Source organism: Trematomus bernacchii, unplaced genomic scaffold, assembly GCF_902827165.1.
Source record: "Trematomus bernacchii unplaced genomic scaffold, fTreBer1.1, whole genome shotgun sequence".
Classification (NCBI taxonomy): Eukaryota; Metazoa; Chordata; class Actinopteri; order Perciformes; family Nototheniidae; genus Trematomus; species Trematomus bernacchii.
In genome coordinates, this window is record NW_022987692.1 from 2501 (window position 1) to 25000 (window position 22500).

The 22500-nt window shown below is 41.6% G+C and overlaps 1 protein-coding gene across 1 annotated transcript in view; it reads right to left on the reverse strand.

Annotated features, from left to right (window-relative positions):
- Positions 1 to 22500, reverse strand: part of LOC117489198 (thrombospondin-type laminin G domain and EAR repeat-containing protein-like) — a gene marked incomplete at its 3' end in the record, with an annotated part of 24413 nt that overhangs the window by 1669 nt on the left and 244 nt on the right. Inside the window, 9 exon segments of the mRNA XM_034138371.1 lie at positions 1582 to 1696; positions 5050 to 5167; positions 5489 to 5620; positions 13420 to 13570; positions 13662 to 13752; positions 16174 to 16401; positions 16944 to 17110; positions 17392 to 17456; positions 21553 to 21735. Coding sequence (XP_033994262.1) covers positions 1582 to 1696; positions 5050 to 5167; positions 5489 to 5620; positions 13420 to 13570; positions 13662 to 13752; positions 16174 to 16401; positions 16944 to 17110; positions 17392 to 17456; positions 21553 to 21628 — 1143 coding nt within the window.

Consider the following 22500-nt stretch of genomic DNA (forward strand, 5'->3'; position numbering starts at 1 on the left):
TCAGACAGAGGCCGTTCTCATGTCGAGTAGAGCTGCTGCAGAGCCACTATTTCAAGTACACGACGTCATCGAGTGTATACTTGAAATAGTGGCTCTGCAGCAGCTCTTTGATTGGTCAACCGCTTAGAGATGTCCCGCCCCTTAGTCTATCACGTACAATGTGATTTTTGAAAATGTAAAAATTATGATTTATTTTCTGAAATTTTACAATTTAGACTTTTTCTGTAAATGTAGGAATTCTGACTTTTTTCTAAAAATAATTCTGACTTTTTTTCTGAAATTGTTTTAGACTTTTCCTGAAAAAGTCAAAATTCTGACTTTTTCCTCCATCTCAACAGAGCCGGCCAACTAACCAATCAGAGCAGACTGGGCTCTGGTTCCAGACAGAGGGTGAAAAGAGGTGCTGCAGCACAGGCAGTATGAGAAACATAAAGAGCTTTCTGAACATCAGAGCATGGAGACATGTAGAGACACTACATACTGATACACACCTGAACATTAGAGACATGTCCCAGGAGAGACACTACATACTGATACACACCTGAACATCAGAGACATGTCCCAGCAGAGACACTACATACTGATATACACCTGAACATTAGAGACATGTCCCAGGAGAGACACTACATACTGATACACACCTGAACATCAGAGACATGTCCCAGCAGAGACACTACATACTGATACACACCTGAACATTAGAGACATGTCCCAGGAGAGACACTACATACTGATACACACCTGAACATCAGAGACATGTCCCAGGAGAGACACTACATACTGATACACACCTGAACATCAGAGACATGTCCCAGCAGAGACACTACATACTGATACACACCTGAACATCAGAGACATGTCCCAGGAGAGACACTACATACTGATACACACCTGAACATCAGAGACATGTCCCAGTAGAGACACTACATACTGATACACACCTGAACATCAGAGACATGTCCCAGGAGAGACACTACATACTGATACACACCTGAACATCAGAGACATGTCCCAGCAGAGACACTACATACTGATATACACCTGAACATTAGAGACATGTCCCAGCAGAGACACTACATACTGATACACACCTGAACATTAGAGACATGTCCCAGGAGAGACACTACATACTGATACACACCTGAACATCAGAGACATGTCCCAGTAGAGACACTACATACTGATACACACCTGAACATTAGAGACATGTCCCAGTAGAGACACTACATACTGATACACACCTGAAACATCAGAGACATGTCCCAGTAGAGACACTACATACTGATACACACCTGAACATCAGAGACATGTCCCAGGAGAGACACTACATACTGATACACACCTGAACATCAGAGACATGTCCCAGGAGAGACACTACATACTGATACACACCTGAACATCAGAGACATGTCCCAGTAGAGACACTACATACTGATACACACCTGAACATCAGAGACATGTCCCAGGAGAGACACTACATACTGATACACACCTGAACACCAGAGACATGTCCCAGCAGAGACTCAGATACAGTAATGCAGTCTGCTGCTCCTGTATGTTTAAAGCTGGAGCAGCTCTCACCTTCCCGTCGATAGTGAAGTGTTTCCAGGCCCGAGCCTCCTGAGTGCTGATGTTCTGATAGAGAACAAAGGACCCGTTGCTCCACTTGTAGAGACCGGAGCCGGGCCGGGAGTCCCTGCAGGACGAGGCACATGTCTTATATATATATATATATTTAGAGGAGGATTTTACTCACAATGTTTTGATAACTCTTTGTCGTTTTTGTATTTCCAGGAAGTCTTTCTCACATTTATTAATATTTTCCAGGACATGTTTCTCATTTGACTCTTTTGGAGAATTATATTGATATGTTTGGATAATTCTTTGTTGTTTTATTTATATTGTTCCTGGACTGTTTACTCATACCTCTTTAGTATTACATGTCTTCATTGTATTTGTTTGATTTTGTATATCGGGTCACCTGTGAGTGACCTGAGGCACCTGTGAGTGACCCGAGGCACCTGTGAGTGACCCGAGGCACCTGTGAGTGACCCGAGGCACCTGTGAGTGACCCGAGGCACCTGTGAGTGACCTGAGGCACCTGTGAGTGACCTGAGGCACCTGTGAGTGACCCGAGGCACTGTGAGTGACCCGAGGCACCTGTGAGTGACCCGAGGCACCTGTGAGTGACCTGAGGCACCTGTGAGTGACCCGAGGCACCTGTGAGTGACCCGAGGCACCTGTGAGTGACCTGAGGCACCTGTGAGTGACCCGAGGCACCTGTGAGTGACCTGAGGCACCTGTGAGTGACCTGAGGCACCTGTGAGTGCCCGAGGCACCTGTGAGTGACCTGAGGCACCTGTGAGTGACCTGAGGCACCTGTGAGTGACCTGAGGCACCTGTGAGTGACCCGAGGCACCTGTGAGTGACCTGAGGCACCTGTGAGTGACCTGAGGCACCTGTGAGTGACCTGAGGCACCTGTGAGTGACCCGAGGCACCTGTGAGTGACCTGAGGCACCTGTGAGTGACCCGAGGCACCTGTGAGTGACCTGAGGCACCTGTGAGTGACCTGAGGCACCTGTGAGTGACCCGAGGCACCTGTGAGTGACCCGAGGCACCTGTGAGTGACCCGAGGCACCTGTGAGTGACCTGAGGCACCTGTGAGTGACCGAGGCACCTGTGAGGACCCGAGGCACCTGTGAGTGACCTGAGGCACCTGTGAGTGACCTGAGGCACCTGTGAGTGACCCGAGGCACCTGTGAGTGACCCGAGGCACCTGTGAGGACCCGAGACCCACCTGTGAGTGACCCGAGGCACCTGTGAGTGACCCGAGGCACCTGTGAGTGACCTGAGGCACCTGTGAGTGACCCGAGGCACCTGTGAGTGACCCGAGGCACCTGTGAGTGACCTGAGGCACCCTCTTGCCTCTCACTTCATCTGAGTCTATGTTGTTGTCAGTGACGTATGTTTTATCTTTTTAAATGCCTTTGTGATGTGCTGCAACCCATTTTCCCCTCGGGGACAAATAAACGAATACTACTATATATATATATATATATATATATATATATATATATATATATATTTAGTGGAGGATTTTAGGTCATTCTTTTTATATTCATTAATTTTTTTCATTATATTTTCCTGAAATTCACAGATATATATTTGGGGTAATTCTTTGTATATTTATTTATATTCTTTCTGACATTTTCTCACATTTATTTATATTTTCTAGATGTTTGAAAATGTTCTTTGGGGACATTTTCAAATTCTTTTTTTATTAATTCATTAATTCATTATATTTTCCTAAAATTATCAAATATAATTTGATAATTCTTTGTTGTGTATTTATATTATTCCTGGACTTGTTACTGCCATTTTACCCATATCTCTTTATTATTATTTGTAAATGTATTAATTGTATTGGTTTTTTAGGATATTTCTTCTGACATTTGACTGATATTTTCGGAGAAATGTCCCTTATATATTTTTGGATAATTATTTGTACATTTATTATACGTTTTTCAAGATTGTTTTCAGATTTATTTATTTTTTAAACGAAGCATTTGTTGAGTTAATTAAGGCCCTGTAACTGATTCACCAGCTCTTACTATGGTCTGATGCTTGAAGTGAAAATATCTGCACTTTCCTTGTTGTTCGGAGTTGGATTCTTTATGGTTTTGCACTTATTGTACGTCGCTTTGGACAAAAGCATCAGCTAAATGATAGGTAATGATATGTAATGATATGTGATGTAATGTAATGATATGTAAGATAAGATGAACTTTTATTAATCCCTCGTGGGGAAATTGTTTCTCTGCATTTGACCCATCCTAGTGTTAGGAGCAGTGTGCTGCCATTTTGAACGGCGCCCGGGGAGCAGTGTAGGGAACGGTGCCTTGCTCAGGGACGCCATGTGATGATATGTAATGACATGTAATGACATGCAATGACATGTAATGACATGTAATGACATGTAATGATATGTAATGACATGTAATGACATGTAATGACATGTAATGACATGCAATGACATGTAATGACATGCAATGACATGCAATGACATGTAATGACATGTAATGACATGTAATGATATGTAATGACATGTAATGACATGTAATGACATGCAATGATATGCAATGACATGCAATGACATGTAATGACATGTAATGACATGTAATGATATGTAATGACATGTAATGACATGCAATGATATGTAATGACATGTAATGACATGTAATGACATGTAATGACATGCAATGACATGCAATGACATGTAATGACATGTAATGACATGCAATGACATGCAATGACATGTAATGACATGTAATGACATGTAATGACATGTAATGATATGTAATGACATGTAATGACATGTAATGATATGTAATGATATGTAATGACATGTAATTACATGTAATGACATGTAATGACATGTAATGATATGTAATGACATGTAATGACATGCAATGACATGCAATGACATGCAATGACATGCAATGACATGTAATGACATGTAATGATATGTAATGACATGTAATGATATGTAATGACATGCAATGACATGCAATGACATGCAATGACATGTAATGACATGTAATGACATGTAATGATATGTAATGACATGTAATGATATGTAATGATATGTAATGACATGTAATGATATGTAATGACATGCAATGACATGTAATGACATGTAATGACATGTAATGACATGCAATGACATGCAATGACATGCAATGACATGTAATGACATGTAATGACATGTAATGATATGTAATGACATGTAATGATATGTAATGACATGCAATGACATGCAATGACATGCAATGACATGTAATGACATGTAATGACATGTAATGATATGTAATGACATGTAATGACATGTAATGACATGTAATGACATGTAATGACATGTAATGATATGTAATGATATGTGATGTAATGTAGTTATTTGAATCACAGAGGACATGTTGGTCCTGAAGACCTTTAGCTGGTCAGAAACCAGAATCCTAACGTTAGTCCCAGTTTGAGTTCAGTTAGATCACCTGTTGGCTGCAGCCAGGAAGAGGCCTTCAGACGGGATGGAGAACACCTCCACGTCGAAGGTCTCTGAGCTGGTGTAAAGGTCCTGGTGGTGCTCTACGTAGTCCAGACGCTCCTGATCTGCAGAGAGGAGACGCGTGGAGGTAAAGGTGGGGTTCAGTATTTAAAATGATATCAAAATAGGGTGGGATTAAATAAATCTTGATACTAGCGGGTAAAAAGGCCATCACACGGAACTGGTTACTATGGAAAGACTGACCTACTGTCTAAGGACTAAAGAAGAGATCTGTGAACAACGCTGGGAGAAATGGACAGTGTACAAGGAAAAAGAAAGACTGTAAACATGGAGTAGTGTGTTCCCCTGTTTTGTACCTATGTAGTTGTGTGTGTTATATATTTGTCGAATGAAAATTAAAGAATTAAAAAAATAAAAAGTCTCACGGTCCAGCAGCGTCCTCCAGCGTCCTCCGTCACAGATGAAGAGGCCTCGGCTCTGGGCGTTGAACCACAGCTGACCCAGTTCTGGTTCTGAACACAGAGGACGGGTTCCCAAAGTCACTCGGGCTTCCGCCTCTGAAACACAACAAGAGACAATCATTAGCAGGTTCATCCAAAGATAATCAATAAACAGTTCATTTAATCACTCCCACCCTCATCCACCTACACTGGTTGCCGGTCAAGTCCCGCATATCCTACAAAGTCCTCCTCCTTACCTACAAGTCCCTCCATGCCCTTGCCCCCCAGTACCTATCGGACATCCTTCACCCACATGCCCCACCCCGGAACCTGCGGTCCTCAGACTCTGGCCTGCTTACCACCCCCCGCACCAAACTGCGAACCTTCGGGGACAGAGCCTACAGTGTGGCAGCCCCCACCCTCTGGAACGCTCTCCCTGCGGAGATTCGCAACATCCCCACACTCAACGCCTTCAAAAGGGCCCTCAAGTCCCATCTGTTTGCCAAGGCTTTCGGCCCCTAATCGATCTGTTGTTTTGGCTGTCTGACTTTTGTTTTGTTATGTTTGTTTTTGCCCTATTACTTGTAAAGCGACCTTGGGTCCCTTAAAAGGCGCTATATAAATCCAAACTATTATTATTATTATTATTATTATTATTATTAATGGTAAAACATCACAGCCTGGGACTTGTTCATTACTCTGACTGCGTTATCAGAATCAGAATCAGGTTTATTGGGACAGTCTGGGCTCATTTGCACCCTTTAAGTTTATTTATTTATACTATATATACTATTTTGTATGTTCTTCTGAACTATTAGAATGGGAGGGATGAAACCCTCTTTAATGGTCTCACATGCAGAGCAACCAGCACACAGTGACATTTGGCCTCTGCTTTTAACCCATCCTAGCACCAGGAGTCTAGTACAAGGAGCAGAGGGCAGCTATTGTACAGCGCCCGGGGAGCAATGGGAGTGGGGGGGTATCCGGTGCCTTGCTCAAGGGCACCACGGCAGGGCAGGAGGTGAACTGGGACCTCTCCAAGTAGCAGTCCACACTCCATATTTAGGTCTGGTCAGGGACTTGAACCGGCGACCCTACGGCTCCCAGTCCAAGCCCCTACTGACTGAGCCACTGCCGTGTATTGCATACACTTGTATGCTTCTTCTCAATACAAATATTTAGACTTACTTAGACTTAATTTAGAAAATGTAAAACACAGATAAAGAACTATTTTAAGAAAACTATAATAACATAAACAAATAATATAAAATATATGGTAAAATATAGCAGTAACTACATGGACCCCTCACTATGCTAGCACTTTGACTGCAGTAATGTGAACACTTCATAAAAAGAACAACATTTCCCTCTGTAATGAGGGTAAGGTAAATACTGCAGTACAAGTACCTCCCGTTTCCAGACAGTGAGGAGCATCATTAACTGTGATGGAAAGCCCCTCTGTCACAGAACCATTTATTGTTTGTGATTTCAGCGTCTGGTTTTCAACAGTAACTGTATCTGAGTGTGGTTTCACTGACAGCTATATGTTAATGAAGGTAATGAAGGTCTTCGTCACTCCTTCAAACCACACGTCTTCATTATGAGCAGACAGGGAGAGATGACTCTTATTAAATAAATCATCACACGTCAGTCAGTATCAGCTGGAGGGAGATCAACCCCAGAGATAACTGAAAACTCTGGAGGGAAACTACAGCAAACTCAACACACAGGACGTTAGAGATAAAGTAGAGCTGTTAGCTCCAGTATAAGTATTAGCATCTAATGTTAGCACCATTACAATTACACTGAACTAGCTGTTAGCTCCAGGAGAAGTATTAGCACCTAATGTTAGCACCATTACAATTACTCTGAACTAGCTGTTAGCTCCAGTAGAAGTATTAGCACCTAATGTTAGCACCATTACAACTATACTGAACTAGCTGTTAGCTCCAGAAGAAGTATTAGCACCTAATGTTAGCACCATTACAACTATACTGAACTAGCTGTTAGCTCCAGGAGAAGTATTAGCACCTAATGTTAGCACCATTACAACTATACTGAACTAGCTGTTAGCTCCAGGAGAAGTATTAGCACCTAATGTTAGCACAATTACAATTACACTGAACTAGCTGTTAGCTCCAGGAGAAGTATTAGCACCTATTGTTAGCACCATTACAATTACACTGAACTAGCTGTTAGCTCCAGGAGAAGTATTAGCACCTATTGTTAGCACCATTACAATTACACTGAACTAGCTGTTAGCTCCAGGAGAAGTATTAGCACCTATTGTTAGCACCATTACAATTACACTGAACTAGCTGTTAGCTCCAGGAGAAGTATTAGCACCTATTGTTAGCACCATTACAATTACACTGAACTAGCTGTTAGCTCCAGGAGAAGTATTAGCACCTAATGTTAGCACCATTACAATTACACTGAACTAGCTGTTAGCTCCAGTAAAGTATTAGCACCTAATGTTAGCATTGTTTGCCGAAATTATCTGGTAGTACAATTTAAAGAATTATTGATTTAGCTGTTAGCATCTCCTGCTAGTACCATTACAAGTATGCATACAATGGAGTAGGCTACCTCCTGTACCATTATTCCAAATTAGACAATTACAACGTTAAAAAGTACTCTTAAATTAGCTGTTAGACAGCATTCAAAATGAGCTGTTAGCACTTTCTGTTAGCAATATTTAGAGACTGAATTTTTAAAACTTAACAGGCCTGAGTTCTGTTAGCTTTAGCGTCACTCTGATAGCATAATATGCAGGGTTGCCAACTCTCACGCATCTGGCGTGTGACACACGCTTTCACTCTCAATCTCACGCTCTCACGCTGCCCAAACTATTCTCACGCCAAAAATAAGAATACGAAGACGAGAAACGGTTTTGAAAACTTTTGTCACGTAGTGATCGTCTTCTCAATAGAACATCTTTGATAATGTATTCTGGCCAATCAGAATCACGATAACGGCGTGGTGTTGTTGCAGGAAGTCCCGACGGAGAATACTTTTGCGGTAGTACATCTCATATCATCGATACAACATTACGTGTTGATAGAAATCAACACGTAATGAAATAAGACCCCACGGTTTGATGATTGATAGGTGTGTGGGCTGTCTTTCATTTTGACACACAGAACAATGGGGGCTATCCACCCTTATCCACAATGTAAAGTAATTCACACAGCCTCTTCCCTCTTCTCTCTGTGAGGAGCAGCAGGTTCAGCTTTCAGAACAAAGTAACACAAAAATAATATGGCATTCATTTTTTTAAATGTGTAGTAATAGATTTATTTATTTTTCTTCTCAAGAGAGTACCAGAATGTGTATTTTATGTTAGTATTTAAAAAATAAATACTAGAATACGAGAATCCCCCCAGACCCCCCCCCTGCAGGGGTCAACTCTTTCACCTGTGGGGAAATTGCAGGATTGGCTCCAGGTCGCCCTTTTTATTTACTACAAGACAAATGTGCCTTTTTATTTCATACAGTTCAATTTGGATTGAGACAGGGAAATAATCTAAACCTCACGCGTGGCGTTTCACTGTCGGGGGGAGCGTGTATGTAATTACATTGCAAATACTGAGCCCCACCACTGTATGGGTTAGCCCTACCATAGATTACCCAACAAAAATGCTCTGGAGCGCATGCGCAGATCTAAGATCCAGTAGAAATGATAAAAAAGTAAAAGTCTGCTGCTTATTGTTCTACTAGGCCAAAATAGAGTCAAAGAGTATATGAGAGTGAGAGTGTATATATATTTGGCAGTTTGGAGTAAGTCTATAGATTTGTTTGTGTGTGTGTGTTTCATGTATAGGCCTCTCACGATAATTAATTTTGTTGGATACATTTTCCCGGAAATTATTGCGATAAACGATAATATTGTCGGCACCGTTGTATGACCATTTTAGACCACTGACATAATGATAATATATAATAATAATTCAAGTACATCCTTTCAAACTGCTAGTCACATCCTCATGTAAATGGCAATTTATCGAGGTCAGAAAAGTTATCGAGTTCATTTTTATTTATCGTACGATAAGTCAATTAATTGCTTATCGCGACAGGCACACAATAAAACAGTGGAAACAAACATGTCTGACTTTCATTAGTGAATGAAACTGTGTGCCCTTTATAGTCTGTGTCCATTATTGTGTATTTGTATATATTGTATATATATCCTATATATATGCTAAGGTCCCGCTGCTGACACGATAGCAGTCATTTCGTGCGCATATGTGTAATTAAACCGAATTAAACCCATGATATCAAAATCTCACTCCAGCCAGGTACCCAAAGTTGGCAACCCTGTAATATGACTTTAGACCCTGCTAGATAAATTGAGTGTAATGCCTATTTTCATATCGTATAACAGACAAATCAGGGCATAAACATATTTATCCTTTGACAAGAATCACTGTCAGACATATTAAAGAGTGCAGTGAGCAGGTAAATCAAACACAGACAGCTCACCTGAGTCAGGTTTATATAAGGTGAGTCACAAAGAGTTCATTCTCTGAGCCTCAGGCTGATCTACAGACTCTTCAGATCACTGTCAGGCTCTTAAACCCCACACAATATTAACTCATTCATATTCAAGTCTCTCTTGAGATGTGTCAATGAAAAACTGAAGTCCTCCTCCAACAGAGCAACATGAATATAATAGGACATAAAACAAGTAAATACAAATAAAATTGAAATAGTGCAAGAAGAGTCTACATACAAGTAAATGGAATATGATATATTAGATAAATAATTAGCAAAATGCAAACAGGTGAATGTTTATGGATGATCTTCACAGAGTTCAGGTGTTTAATAGTCTTATGGGTGATGGGGGTCTTTTGTAATCCTAATATTATTGTATTGTTTCTCTGTAGACACAATGCAGAGCAATGAGTCCTAAACCTCTTTGGAGTCAATTCTAAAACCGTTTCACATTGTTGTAGATATATTTTAAACTTGAATACACTTGTTAAGCGACCACAGTTCTATTTCTGTCCCTGGCACGCGGAGAGGAATCTGATATCTGAAATATCAGATTCTGAATGATCAGAATATGCAAAAGCTATAGTTCTGATCGTGAAGAGGGGGTGGACACAATAACAAGAACACACCTGCAGCATGTGTTTTAAAGCTGCAAGTCAGTCACTGTTGTTATAGAAACACAGATCAAACACACACACACACACACACACACACACACACACACACACACACACACACACACACACACACACACACACACACACTCAGGAAGCAGCTGTTCCCTCCTGTCAGTCGTGCTGCAGCTCATGTTTCTGGCCCTGTGATACCATCACAACCTGCAGATCTTTATTTATCCGGGTTCCTCTTCCAGGACGGCTCGACTTACTACTTTACATCCAGGCTGAAGACTTTTATTTTTTATATAATTGATATATTCATATCTCACACTGCACTGTAACTTTAATTCATGTACCTGTTATTCATGTTTTATTATCGAATGTGTTTCTAATGTGTCTTAATGCTCTGAATGTGTCTCATGTCTCTAAAGCGGGTCTCCCTTGAAAAAGAGATCTATGATCTCAATGGGACCAATCTGGTTAAATAAAGGTTTGAAATGAAATGAAAGCACTTTGAATTGCCTTGTGATGAAAGGTGCTATAAATAAACTTGCCTTGCCTCGACATGAGACAGAGGAAAACTAAATATACTTCATAAAATACAACTAGTTATAATAATAATATGTTTATATGTTTATATGTTCATTTAATTCATTTCTTATTTGAACAGTTACTTACCTGTATATCATTTTTATTTTTGTTGAAATGTTATCTTTAATTGTATTAATCTGTTTTTCACTCTCACTCTGTTGCTGCTTAAACTCCTCAATTTCCCCACCGGTATTAATAAAGGTCCATCTGATCTGACATTAAAGGTAAGCTAGGTAAGAATGGAGAAAGCAGCTCGTGCCCTCATTGGTCATGTGCGCGTTCGTGTGTGTTGGAGGAGGGGCTCTGTAAGGAAGGGGCACATTTTTTTCGGTTGTGTATTTTCAAATCCTAGCCACTGGAGCTGCTTTCTCCATTCTTACCTACCCTACCTTTAATGTCATTGTTATGGTATTTTTCATGCAGAAAAATATTTGTTTTCAGTCTTAAATAGGATGGACATTTCTCACTATATTGTGTTTTTATTGTCCAAACCATTATTCAATGATATGAATAATAATTTGAAGATTTATCAATAATGAAAACAATCAACAGTTTAAGAGTTTGTGTTTTCCCCCTCTGTCTGAAACCAGAGCCCAGTCTGCTCTGATTGGTTAGCTGGCCGGCTCTGTTGTGATTGGTCGACCTGCTTAGAGTAGGGATGTTAAGATTCACCGATTCGCATCGGTGCACCGGCATAAACGTTCAAGATGCGAGTGCACCGGTTGAAAGAGTGCACATCGGCTACAGTTTGGGTTGAACTCGCGATGCATCGATTGTAGCGTCTTTGCATCGGTAAAAAAACGATTCATTCATATAATAACCCCTCATCCTGTCAGCACTCAGCAGAGACGATCTTTGATCTTTGCTTCGCACTACGGAGGCCGAGAGTCTCAGTTATCAACACACATGGAAGTCGAGGAGAAAGAGAAACACAGCGCACCGAAAAATACCTGCAAATCAAACGTTTGGCAACACTTCGGATTTTTCAAGAAAGACGGTCAACTTGAAAAATCGCTCGCAAATTGTAAACGATGCCGTGCCGCTTTAAAGTACACAAGTAGTACGAGGAACTTAGCGACGCACATAAAGAGGCAACATGGGGTCTGCGGCTGAAAAGAGAAACCTGAAAGTTAGACATATGAGTTCAATCACTCAGTGAGGTGTTCTGTCAGAGAGAGTGGTGTTTAGTTTACAACAGCCTCTGACTGCCAATAATAGTTTAAATGTCTTCCTTACTGTAAGCAGTTATGAAATACCTGCTTGTGAAAGGTTATTTTCTTTATTGTTCCTATAGAAACCACTGCTTCCTGCTCACTGGTGAGTTAGCCTATGGATGAGTGTTAAGCACATCAGGCTGGCAGCTGTATGGGCATTGCACTATGGTAGTTGTTATTTGCACATTGTTAATCATGGGCAATGCATCCTTAAATTGTTTAACTGTGAGGTGTTATACAATTGTACTTTACTCTGGAGAGTTTTTTAAGGTAAAAAAGAAACAGCATGATGGGATGTACTAGTAGAGAGAAGCAAATATGTGAAGCACTTTTTTGTTAATGTATGATTTGCTGCATATAAGGAATACAACAAAATCCTCTGTCGTACCATATTGAAGTATCATTATTTTGCACCGTGTTGAATCACATCGTATCGCCCCGTATCACATAATGTTGAATCAAATCGTATCGAACTGTATCGCAACAGGGGTGAATCGTATCGTATCGCATCGCCTGGTGTTTCAAAGGTATCGTTAATGTATCGTATCGTTGGCAACGTATCGAGATGCGCATCGCATCGGCCTCAGTGATGGAGATGCACATCCCTAGCTTAGAGATGTCCCGCCCCCTTTAGCCTATCACGTACAATGTGTTGGAGCGCTAGCCAATAGGAGCACGAGTGTTACGTAGTGATGTCACTATGTTGCAGAGGTAAATGTAAAATAAATAGGGTGTGTATTTTGTAAATTGTGTAACTTTTTAAAAAAGATTTTCTTTATCTAAGTAGCTGGAGAGTGTTTGGAAAGCCACCGAATTTAACGACAAAGTCGCCAAGTTGGCAACACTGTGTAGCAATGTAAATTTCCCCTCTGTGGGACGAATAAAGGTATTCTGACTCTGATTCTAAAATACAAAGGATATAAACAAAGGTATTTGAACATAAATATGTAAACAGCTGTTTCTCATGTCGTTATTGTCCTTATTAACACCCCCTCCTCACCGTACGGAAACTCTGGATCCTGGTCTGTTTGTATCGGGGTTGCCTTTAGGACCCTGGGGACGGAGAGCTCAGCCAGACGGGGGTCAGAGGTCGGACACAGTCTGGAGGTTGCGTCTGAACCAGGAAGTAGAACCAGCTGACGAATCAAACCCTGAACACAGAGGACAGGAAGTTAAAATATCTGGAGAAATCGTCGGACCAATCGGACATTTCTTGACCCTAAAACTCCTGATCAGACTCACAGAGAATCTTCCTCTCAGCCTCCTCCGGCTGCCGATGAAGATCCTGGATCCTCTGGTGCTCAGAGCGCTGGGGAACGACTGGACCTGCTTACTGTGAGACAGGGTTGAGATAATCTATATTATATGATCATGTTAGTGAGTTTCATCATTTAGCATAGGGTCTTATTTATGATCCTCTCCAGAATGGAAGTAGTCATCACATACAGAGCATCAACTAGTTCCTGAACAGTGTCCTTCACATGCTGATATCCAAGAGAGGGAGTTACACAGTCACAAGATGGAGGAATACCAGTTCTTCTAGGTAATCAAATCCTGTCATGTGAAAAATACTGAGTTTTTTCTCAAAATGTTAGCTTTTTCCTGAATATCACAAAATTCGGACTTTTTCTCAAAATCTCCAAAATTCTGTCTTTTTCTGAATCCTTAAACATTTTAATAATCCCTGGTCCCCGGCTTGAGCTTCAATCTCAGGATCCATGTATCTGTGATCCTCTCCAGAATGGAAGTAGTCATCACATACAGAGCATCAACTAGTTCCTGAACAGTGTCCTTCACATGCTGATATCCAAGAGAGGGAGTTACAGACTCACAAGATGGAGGAATAGAGAACCGCAGTGACGCGTCCTAAAACCCGGAAGTAAGTTAGCATTTTTACCACGTCCGGTTCCTTCGACAAAAAGCAATGCAATTTCTCCATAGGATTTTGGAAAATAGCTCGAAATAAGGTCTGTGACACAAACTGAAGAGACAAATCACGTTTTGTTCTACGACATTAAATACATCAGCAGTGCCCCACTGGTGATTTCTGAAGAGTTTACGTGTCTGAAAAACGATGGTTGTTAACATGTGGCTGAATAGGACTACAGAAGTTGTGGAGGCCGTTGTACGTCATTACACCGAACACGTAAAACACTCCTCTAAGTTAGTTAGCCCTGTTCTGCTTGAAAGCAAGTACCTGCCTATGGAGAAATTGCATTGCGTTTTTGACGAAGGAACCGGAAGGAGTTTACTTCTGGGTTTTAGGACGCGTCACTGCGGTTCTCTATACTGGTTGTCATGTACAAAACACTGAGTTTTTTCTCAAAATGTTGGCTTTTTTCTGAAAATCAAAAAATTCCGATTTTTTCTCAAAATATCTAAATTCTGACTTTTTCTCAAAATTCAGATTTTTTTCTCCAAATTTCAAAATTCTCACTTTTTCTCAAAATTCTCACTTTTTCTCAAAATTCTGACAATAGCCGCGTTCACACCAAGTACTTTGCCGTACTCAGTGCCGGCACTCAGTGCCCCGGCACTTATTACCCCCAGGGCACTTAGTACAGATCGCGTTCACACCGGAATAAATTCCCTGAGGGAAGATTACGCAAATGAGCCGCTGACGTCACTTCTTCTTCTTCTGCTTTGGGTTTACTGGCAGGCCGCAAACAACTTCACGGCGTATACTGCCACCCGGAGTCCCCGGCCGGAAGTCCCCGGAGTTGGGGACTGGCTTCAGTAGAAGCTGCTGGGACTCCCAGCAGCTTCTACTGAAGCCTTCAGAGGAAATCGCCAGAACTCCGACACCTCCTCATCTCCACCGCTCCCATGTTTTCTTTTGTGTTGCCATAAGTTAGTCTCTCTGCGTTTGTGCGCTGGGCGAATGCTAATGCTAATAATGCTAATGCGAGGATAATAAAATGGCGGCTCTACAAAACATTTCAGAGTTGTACGGGACGTGGTTTGCAATTCGCCCAGCCAATCAGAACTGGGGCATTTTTTCCCCCAGGAGATAACCATCTCTCAGCAGGCACTAAAAATGGGGGTAAAAGTTCCCGAGATGAAGTGCTCTTTTTGGTGTGAACGGGACATAAGGGGTACTAACGGAACTAAACGCGAAAAGTACGGTGAAAAGTACTCCGGTGTGAACGCGCCTATTGTCAAAAAATCTCAAAAATTCTGAATTTTTCCTCAAAAATCTGACTTTTTCTAAAAATAACAAAAATCTGACTTCAATCTCAGGATCCATGTATCTGTGATCCTCTCCAGAATGGAAGTAGTCATCACATACAGAGCATCAACTAGTTCCTGAACAGTGTCCTTCACATGCTGATATCCAAGAGAGGGAGTTACACAGTCACAAGATGGAGGAATAGAAAGCAGTATTCAATGTTTACTTCAGATTAGCTCCACGTCAGAAATGAGCATGCTTGTCATATGTCTATCTCCATAGAGGCTGAATCATCATGTTAATCACATAGCTATCATATGCCTCAAACAGTCCTGATGCTCTTCTAGGTAATCATACATCCTGTCATGCACACAGCTACAGTTGGGATACCTTTGTTAGCATGTTGCTCTCATGTTGGAGGAGGACATTCAGTATTTTCCCAACAAAAATAGTGCAAGAAGTCTACATACATATAAATAGAATATGATATGTACAAGAACAGAATATGAAATTAAATAATGTACATTAAGACAACATGAATTACTCTCTATGTGTAATAAGTAATGTGTTGTGATGGTGACTCACAGCTCCAGAGGGAGTCCACAGTCGACGGTCAGCGTGGCGTAATGTCCGCTGACGGCCAGAACCAGAGTGTGCCAGCGGTTATCATCCAGCGCCACGTCCTTAAAGCTGACCCGGCTGCGAGCTCCAGAACCAGGTCCAGAGACCAGGAGGTGGAGACGCCTCTCTGAGACCCTCAGCCCCAGAACCAGAGAGTCAGACGCCTCCTCCAGCAGCGAGAAGAGGTACTCACTCCTCTGGAAACACACAGAAACCGGTTCAAACCGGACCGGACCACATCTTCTGGTTCAACTGGTTCACAAAGGAGAGCTTCTGTCTAACTTTATTAAATCGTGGAACCCTGTATCTCTGATTCGATGTAAACATGTTATCTTCTCTGTTCAGGACATGGCTGGATTAGAGATGATGTTAGTGTGTTGTTATGGTCGGCTGATTCTGTGAGAGACTCTATGAATCAGCCGACCATAACAACACATTAACATCGTCTCTGAACCCAACCATGTCCTGAACAGAGATTATAAAATGTTTCCATCAAATCAGAGATACAGGGACTCAGTTAGACTGAAGCTCTACTTGGGCACCAGTCAGTCCTTACATTTAGGGAGTTAAATCCCAGATCTGATGCACGATAGAGGGTCTTGAGCATGTTGTCTTTAGTGAGTTATAGTCTTTCACCCTTTTATCTTGTCCTAATATTTGATTGATGTTGCTAATGGAGCTGCTGTGATGTAAGAATCATTTGAGATGATCTGCGATTACAGTTTCATCTCCACTGTCTCACCTTCTTCAGCCTCTGGATCTTGATGGTGGCGACCAATGAGAATTCAGCGGGGAAGAAGTCACAGTTGGTGAAGATTTGGGAGGCGGGGAAACTCAGCGCTGTCGCCGCGGCGCCGGTCAATCGGAGACCTCGAGAGCCTTTGGACTGAACCATCTGCACCTGATTGGTCAGTTTGGATCAATCATTTGTTAATTAACCACCATTATATATTTCTATATATGTATTTAGGCATTTTTAAAGGTAGGAATATTAGCCAATCAGAGGAAGAGTAGGGTGAGGCCTAACTTTGCCATAGTACTAAATATTTCATTAAGGGGAATGTCCCATAATGCACCTCTGTGTAATTATTACCATGTGTTTCTGTTACTTGCATGGAGAATGTGTACTTTCAGAACAATGGTTGTTTGTTTTGTTAATTGGCCATTTTCCACCTGTCCTACCTGAGGGGGCGGGGCTTGTCCTGGGCGAATCAGAGCTCTGTCCAGCAGGTCAAGAGGAAGCAGATCTGTGGAGGAAACAAGGGTAACTTGGTGTTATGTTGTCAGTGATAGACTTTGTCTCTGCAGCTATTTTCAGGACCCTGGAAGTAGTGTAATCACTGCAGATGTTATATAACAGCTGTTTTGATCAGATCAGGACGTTTTCCTCTGACTATGATTGATGGTCGGCTGGATAAAGATCTCTATCTGTTCTCAGAGATTATCCTCTGCAGAGTTTATTTTGATCACCTCAGATTGATTCCTCTACCTGTGGCTTTAGCATCCGTCTAGAAATGCAATCAAAGGCGTGTGGAGTTACAGATATCAGCTTCTTCCTGTAACACCAACGCTATCTTTCCTGTGTGATTGAGTAGAGCGGTTTTATGAAGAAGGTTTGTGTGAGAAACAAAGCCCTGAATCTGGACCTCTTGAGTTCTCTGACACAATGACAGAGTGAAGAGAAATGTATGAGGTCACTGACCAAATAACAGATTCATGAACGTAATGATAGAGGAGCAAAGTATTGTGTACAGCGTAGCACACGAAGGAATGTTGTACCGTACGTAGGAACACACAAAGGAGTACATACTGAGTCACGTTAGGAAACCTAAAGAGAACGTACAGAGTAATGTGTACAACATACGGAGAACGTACCGTGTTTCAGAGTAATGTACGGAGTAATGTGTACAACATACGGAGAACGTACCGTGTTTCAGAGTAATGTACGGAGTAATGTGTACAACATACGGAGAACGTACCGTGTTTCAGAGTAATGTACGGAGTAATGTGTACAACATACGGAGAACGTACCGTGTTTCAGAGTAATGTACGGAGTAATGTGTACAACATACGGAGAACGTACCGTGTTTCAGAGTAATGTACGGAGTAATGTGTACAACATACGGAGAACGTTCAGAGTTGAGTATGAGAACTTAGAGAGTCATGTACAGCAGGAAATATGCAGGAAAGCTGTCGGAGAACATCAGAGTATTCAGACATAATCTCAACGTACAGTGTTGAGCACTAAGTGAGGTATACATATAAACGTTCCTACAAAGTCGTGTATGGAGTCACAGAGTAGGGAGTAAAGTGGCCTATAGACATTATCCATTAAGCAATGTGGAAAGAAGCATAAAGAGTAAAAGTAATGAATGGATTCACGAAATAGCTTGTATAGTTACACAGAAAAACACAGAGTAGTCTAGTATAGGAATACACAGGAACTACCAGAGGTGTGCACTCAAGTCACATGACTTGGACTCGGGTCAGACTCGAGTCACCAATTTGATGACTTTGGACTCGACTTGATAAAATCTGGCTGCATTTCAATGATATTGGAGAAAGCAGAGCTGAGTGCAGGATTTGTAAAATGAAAATAACCTTCAGAGCAGGGTTTTGTTTTGGTAACCACTCAGGAGTTATTGTCAGAGGTGGGAGAAGTTCAGATCTTGTACTTGAGTAAAAGTACCAGAGTGTAGGAATACTCGGTTACAATAAAAAGTCCTGCATTCAAAATGTTACTCAAGTAAAAGTACAAAAGTATTATCATCAAAATATAGTGAAAGTACCACCTGCAGAGGGATCTAGATTCAGGTGTTCTCTTCCCCCATAGAGACGCCTCGCTGCACATTATCCCTTGCATAAAGATAGGTTGTGGGTCCCTTATAACATGTTGTACACAGTGGAAATAAACATTCTGGTCACCTCAACATCAGGGATCTAATACATTAAACTCCTTCTGAATCAAACCGTCACGGTAGCCTTACCTTACTGATCCCTCTTACAATAGAAGAAAACACGTGACTTTACCAGCAGAGAGAAAATAGATTATTAAATTATTAATGTGACTAATAAAGAGCAGTTTAATTATTAAGTATGATTCTGTTGATCGATGTCATTACATTTGGTGAAAAGCACATAATGACTTGTTTAAGACTCGGTTTTTCAAAGTTTAGGACTTGGACTTGACTTGAACTTGCCCATCCTGACTTGAGACTCGACTTGAGCGCAAAGACTTGAGACTTACTTGTGACTTGCAGAACAATGACTGGTCCCACCTCTGGTAACTACAGTATGGACTGCTGAGTTATACACTGAATAACACAGAGATTCATGAAGCAACGTACGGATTAATATGTGTTTTATGTTGCTATAAATGGTTAAAATGTTGTGTTTGAGGGTCATGATATATTGAGGACGTTGTAAAGCAGCAACAAGAAGCTCAACTCTTATTAGAAACCGTGAAGCCCAGGTACTCCAGTCAGAATGCTGTGAAAGCTGAGCGAGGCGAAAGACGGGTTTCATCTTTGTCTCCTGACTGCGGTTTAGTTTTTATCTGGAATTCCCCTTTAAGGCCCTCTGTGTGTTTAGTTGCTGCAGCCGGATCAATGGAGGATGAATGGAGGATGAATGGAGGATGAATGGAGGGAGGAGACGACACAGAAACAGAGCTCATATTTCAAAGACTAAAAAAAGAACACACAAAGCTGCAGAAAAACTTCTGAAACACCGGCCTTTCAGAGAGACTTCATTCAACTCTGAGGAGCCTCAGCTCTTACATGTGAACCAGAATCTACCACCAAGCTAGGCTAGGCTAGCAGTTTCTCCCTGCTTCAAGTCTTTGTGCTAAGTTAGGCTAAGAGTTCCCTACTGCTTCAACTCTTTGTGCTAAGCTAGGCTAGCAATTCTCCCTAATTCAAGTATTTGTGCGAAGAAGCTAGTTTTACTCTGCCTCTATCTTTGAGCTAAGCTAGGCTAGCAGTTTCCCCCTGCATCCAGTCTTTGCGCTAAGAAGCTAATTGTCTCTGCCTCTATCTTTGAGCTAAGCGAAGCTAGCTAGCAGTTACCCCTGGCCTGTAGTGTTATTCTAAGCTAGGCTTGCAGGTTTCCCCTGCTTCAAGTCTTTGAGCTAATAAATTAGTTGTCCTCTGCATGTAGTGTTATGCTAAGCTAGGCTAGCAGTTTCCCAGTGCTTCCTGTCTTCGTGCTAAGCTATGCTAAACACCTCCATCTGACTGACTAGGGGGAACTGACGTATTGGTGTTTTAATGATATTTGTTTTTTCTACTCTGTAACCTCTCTTTATAGCCAATAATAACACCTGTAGATATGTAAGGTGTTTCTCTGTGTCTCTGTGTGTCTCTCTGTGTCTCTCTGTCTCTCTGTCTCTCTGTCTCTCTGTGTTTCTGTGTCTCTGTGTTTCTCTGTGTCTCTGTGTGTCTCTCTGTGTCTCTCTGTCTCTCTGTCTCTCTGTGTCTCTGTGTCTCTGTGTTTCTCTCTGTGTCTCTGTGTTTCTCTCTGTGTCTGTGTGTCTGTGTGTTTCTCAATGTTTCTCTCTGTGTCTCTGTGTCTGTGTCTCTGTGTGTCTCTCTGTGTCTCTGTGTCTGTGTCTCTCTGTCTCTCTGTGTCTCTGTGTCTGTGTCTCTCTGTCTCTGTGTGTCTCTGTGTCTCTGTGTCTGTGTCTCTCTGTGTCTCTGTGTGTCTCTCTGTCTCTCTGTGTGTCTCTCTGTCTCTCTGTGTCTGTGTCTCTGTGTTTCTCTGTGTCTGTGTCTCTCTGTCTCTCTGTGTCTCTGTGTCTCTGTGTGTCTCTCTGTGTTTCTCTGTGTTTCTCTGTGTTTCTCCGTGTTTCTCTCCGTGTTTCTCTCCGTGTTTCTCTCCGTGTTTCTCTCTGTGTTTCTCCGTGTTTCTCTCCGTGTTTCTCTCCGTGTTTCTCTCTGTGTTTCTCTCTGTGTTTCTCCGTGTTTCTCCGTGTTTCTCTCTGTGTTTCTCTGTGTTTCTCCGTGTTTCTCTCCGTGTTTCTCTCTGTGTTTCTCTCTGTCTCTCTGTGTCTCTGTGTCTCTGTGTGTCTCTCTGTCTCTCTGTGTCTGTGTCTCTGTGTTTCTCTGTGTCTGTGTCTCTCTGTCTCTCTGTGTCTCTGTGTCTCTGTGTGTCTCTCTGTCTCTCTGTGTCTGTGTCTCTGTGTTTCTCTGTGTCTGTGTCTCTCTGTCTCTCTGTGTCTCTGTGTCTCTCTGTGTTTCTCTCTGTGTTTCTCCGTGTTTCTCCGTGTTTCTCTCCGTGTTTCTCTCTGTGTTTCTCTCTGTGTTTCTCTGTGTTTCTCCGTGTTTCTCCGTGTTTCTCTGGTACCTGTGCAGGCTCTCCAGCTCTGAACCGAGTTGATGAGCAACATCAGGCTGAGCAACAGGCAGCGGAGCGCCAACATCCCGCCAAGAGACGTCGGTTCAATTCCCCTCAGTCGCTCCCCGCCATCATCTTCAACCGGCCAATCAGAGCCTCCGATCTTCCTCTTCTTCTTTGGTGTTCAAACGTCTGTGTTGAAAACAGAACATCAATGAAAAACCATCCTCTGGGTTTGTGTCAGCAGCTCTAAAATGACATGAGTTATTCTAATCGTAAAACTGAGATATTTATTGATCCCAATTTGGGAAATGTTTGCATTGCAGCAGCATAAAAAGATATTTGTGGCATTTGTAGAATACAAATTAAAAGACTACAAATAAACATTCCAAAATGTAAACATCTCAATAGAAATAAAATAGCATAAAAAAGTAGCTCACTGATATTATGGCGTGCAAAATAATATGTTATCAGGGGTGTTTCTATAAAGTCATAGTATGAGTACTGTGTTTCTGATCTTGTTTATAAGATATATCAACAACAACATGACGTAAACAAGATGTCTCAGCGGACGTAAACAACAACGTGACTTCGGAGCTCCGTAAAAACAAAGCTGTCTCTGCTGTCTGACGCTCGGTTTGATTCTCATATTTCTGGAGTAATTATACCGTTTTTGACGAACAGAAATATTGTTTTCTGGCATCACTTTAACATTTTAAGGGGAAAATCTGCATTTTGGTTTGCGGGCGCACGGACGCTCGGGTAACAGGAGCAGCGGCTTCATCACCTTACACATGTCAAAGTTGACAAAAAGAAAGTTGACTAAAAAATTGTTGACTAAAAATAAAATGTTTACCAAAAAATGATTGACTAAAATAAATTGACCAAAAAAAGAAAGTGTGATCACATTGTTAAAATAAGACCATAAAACCTTTAAGTTTCCAACAACAGAGACAG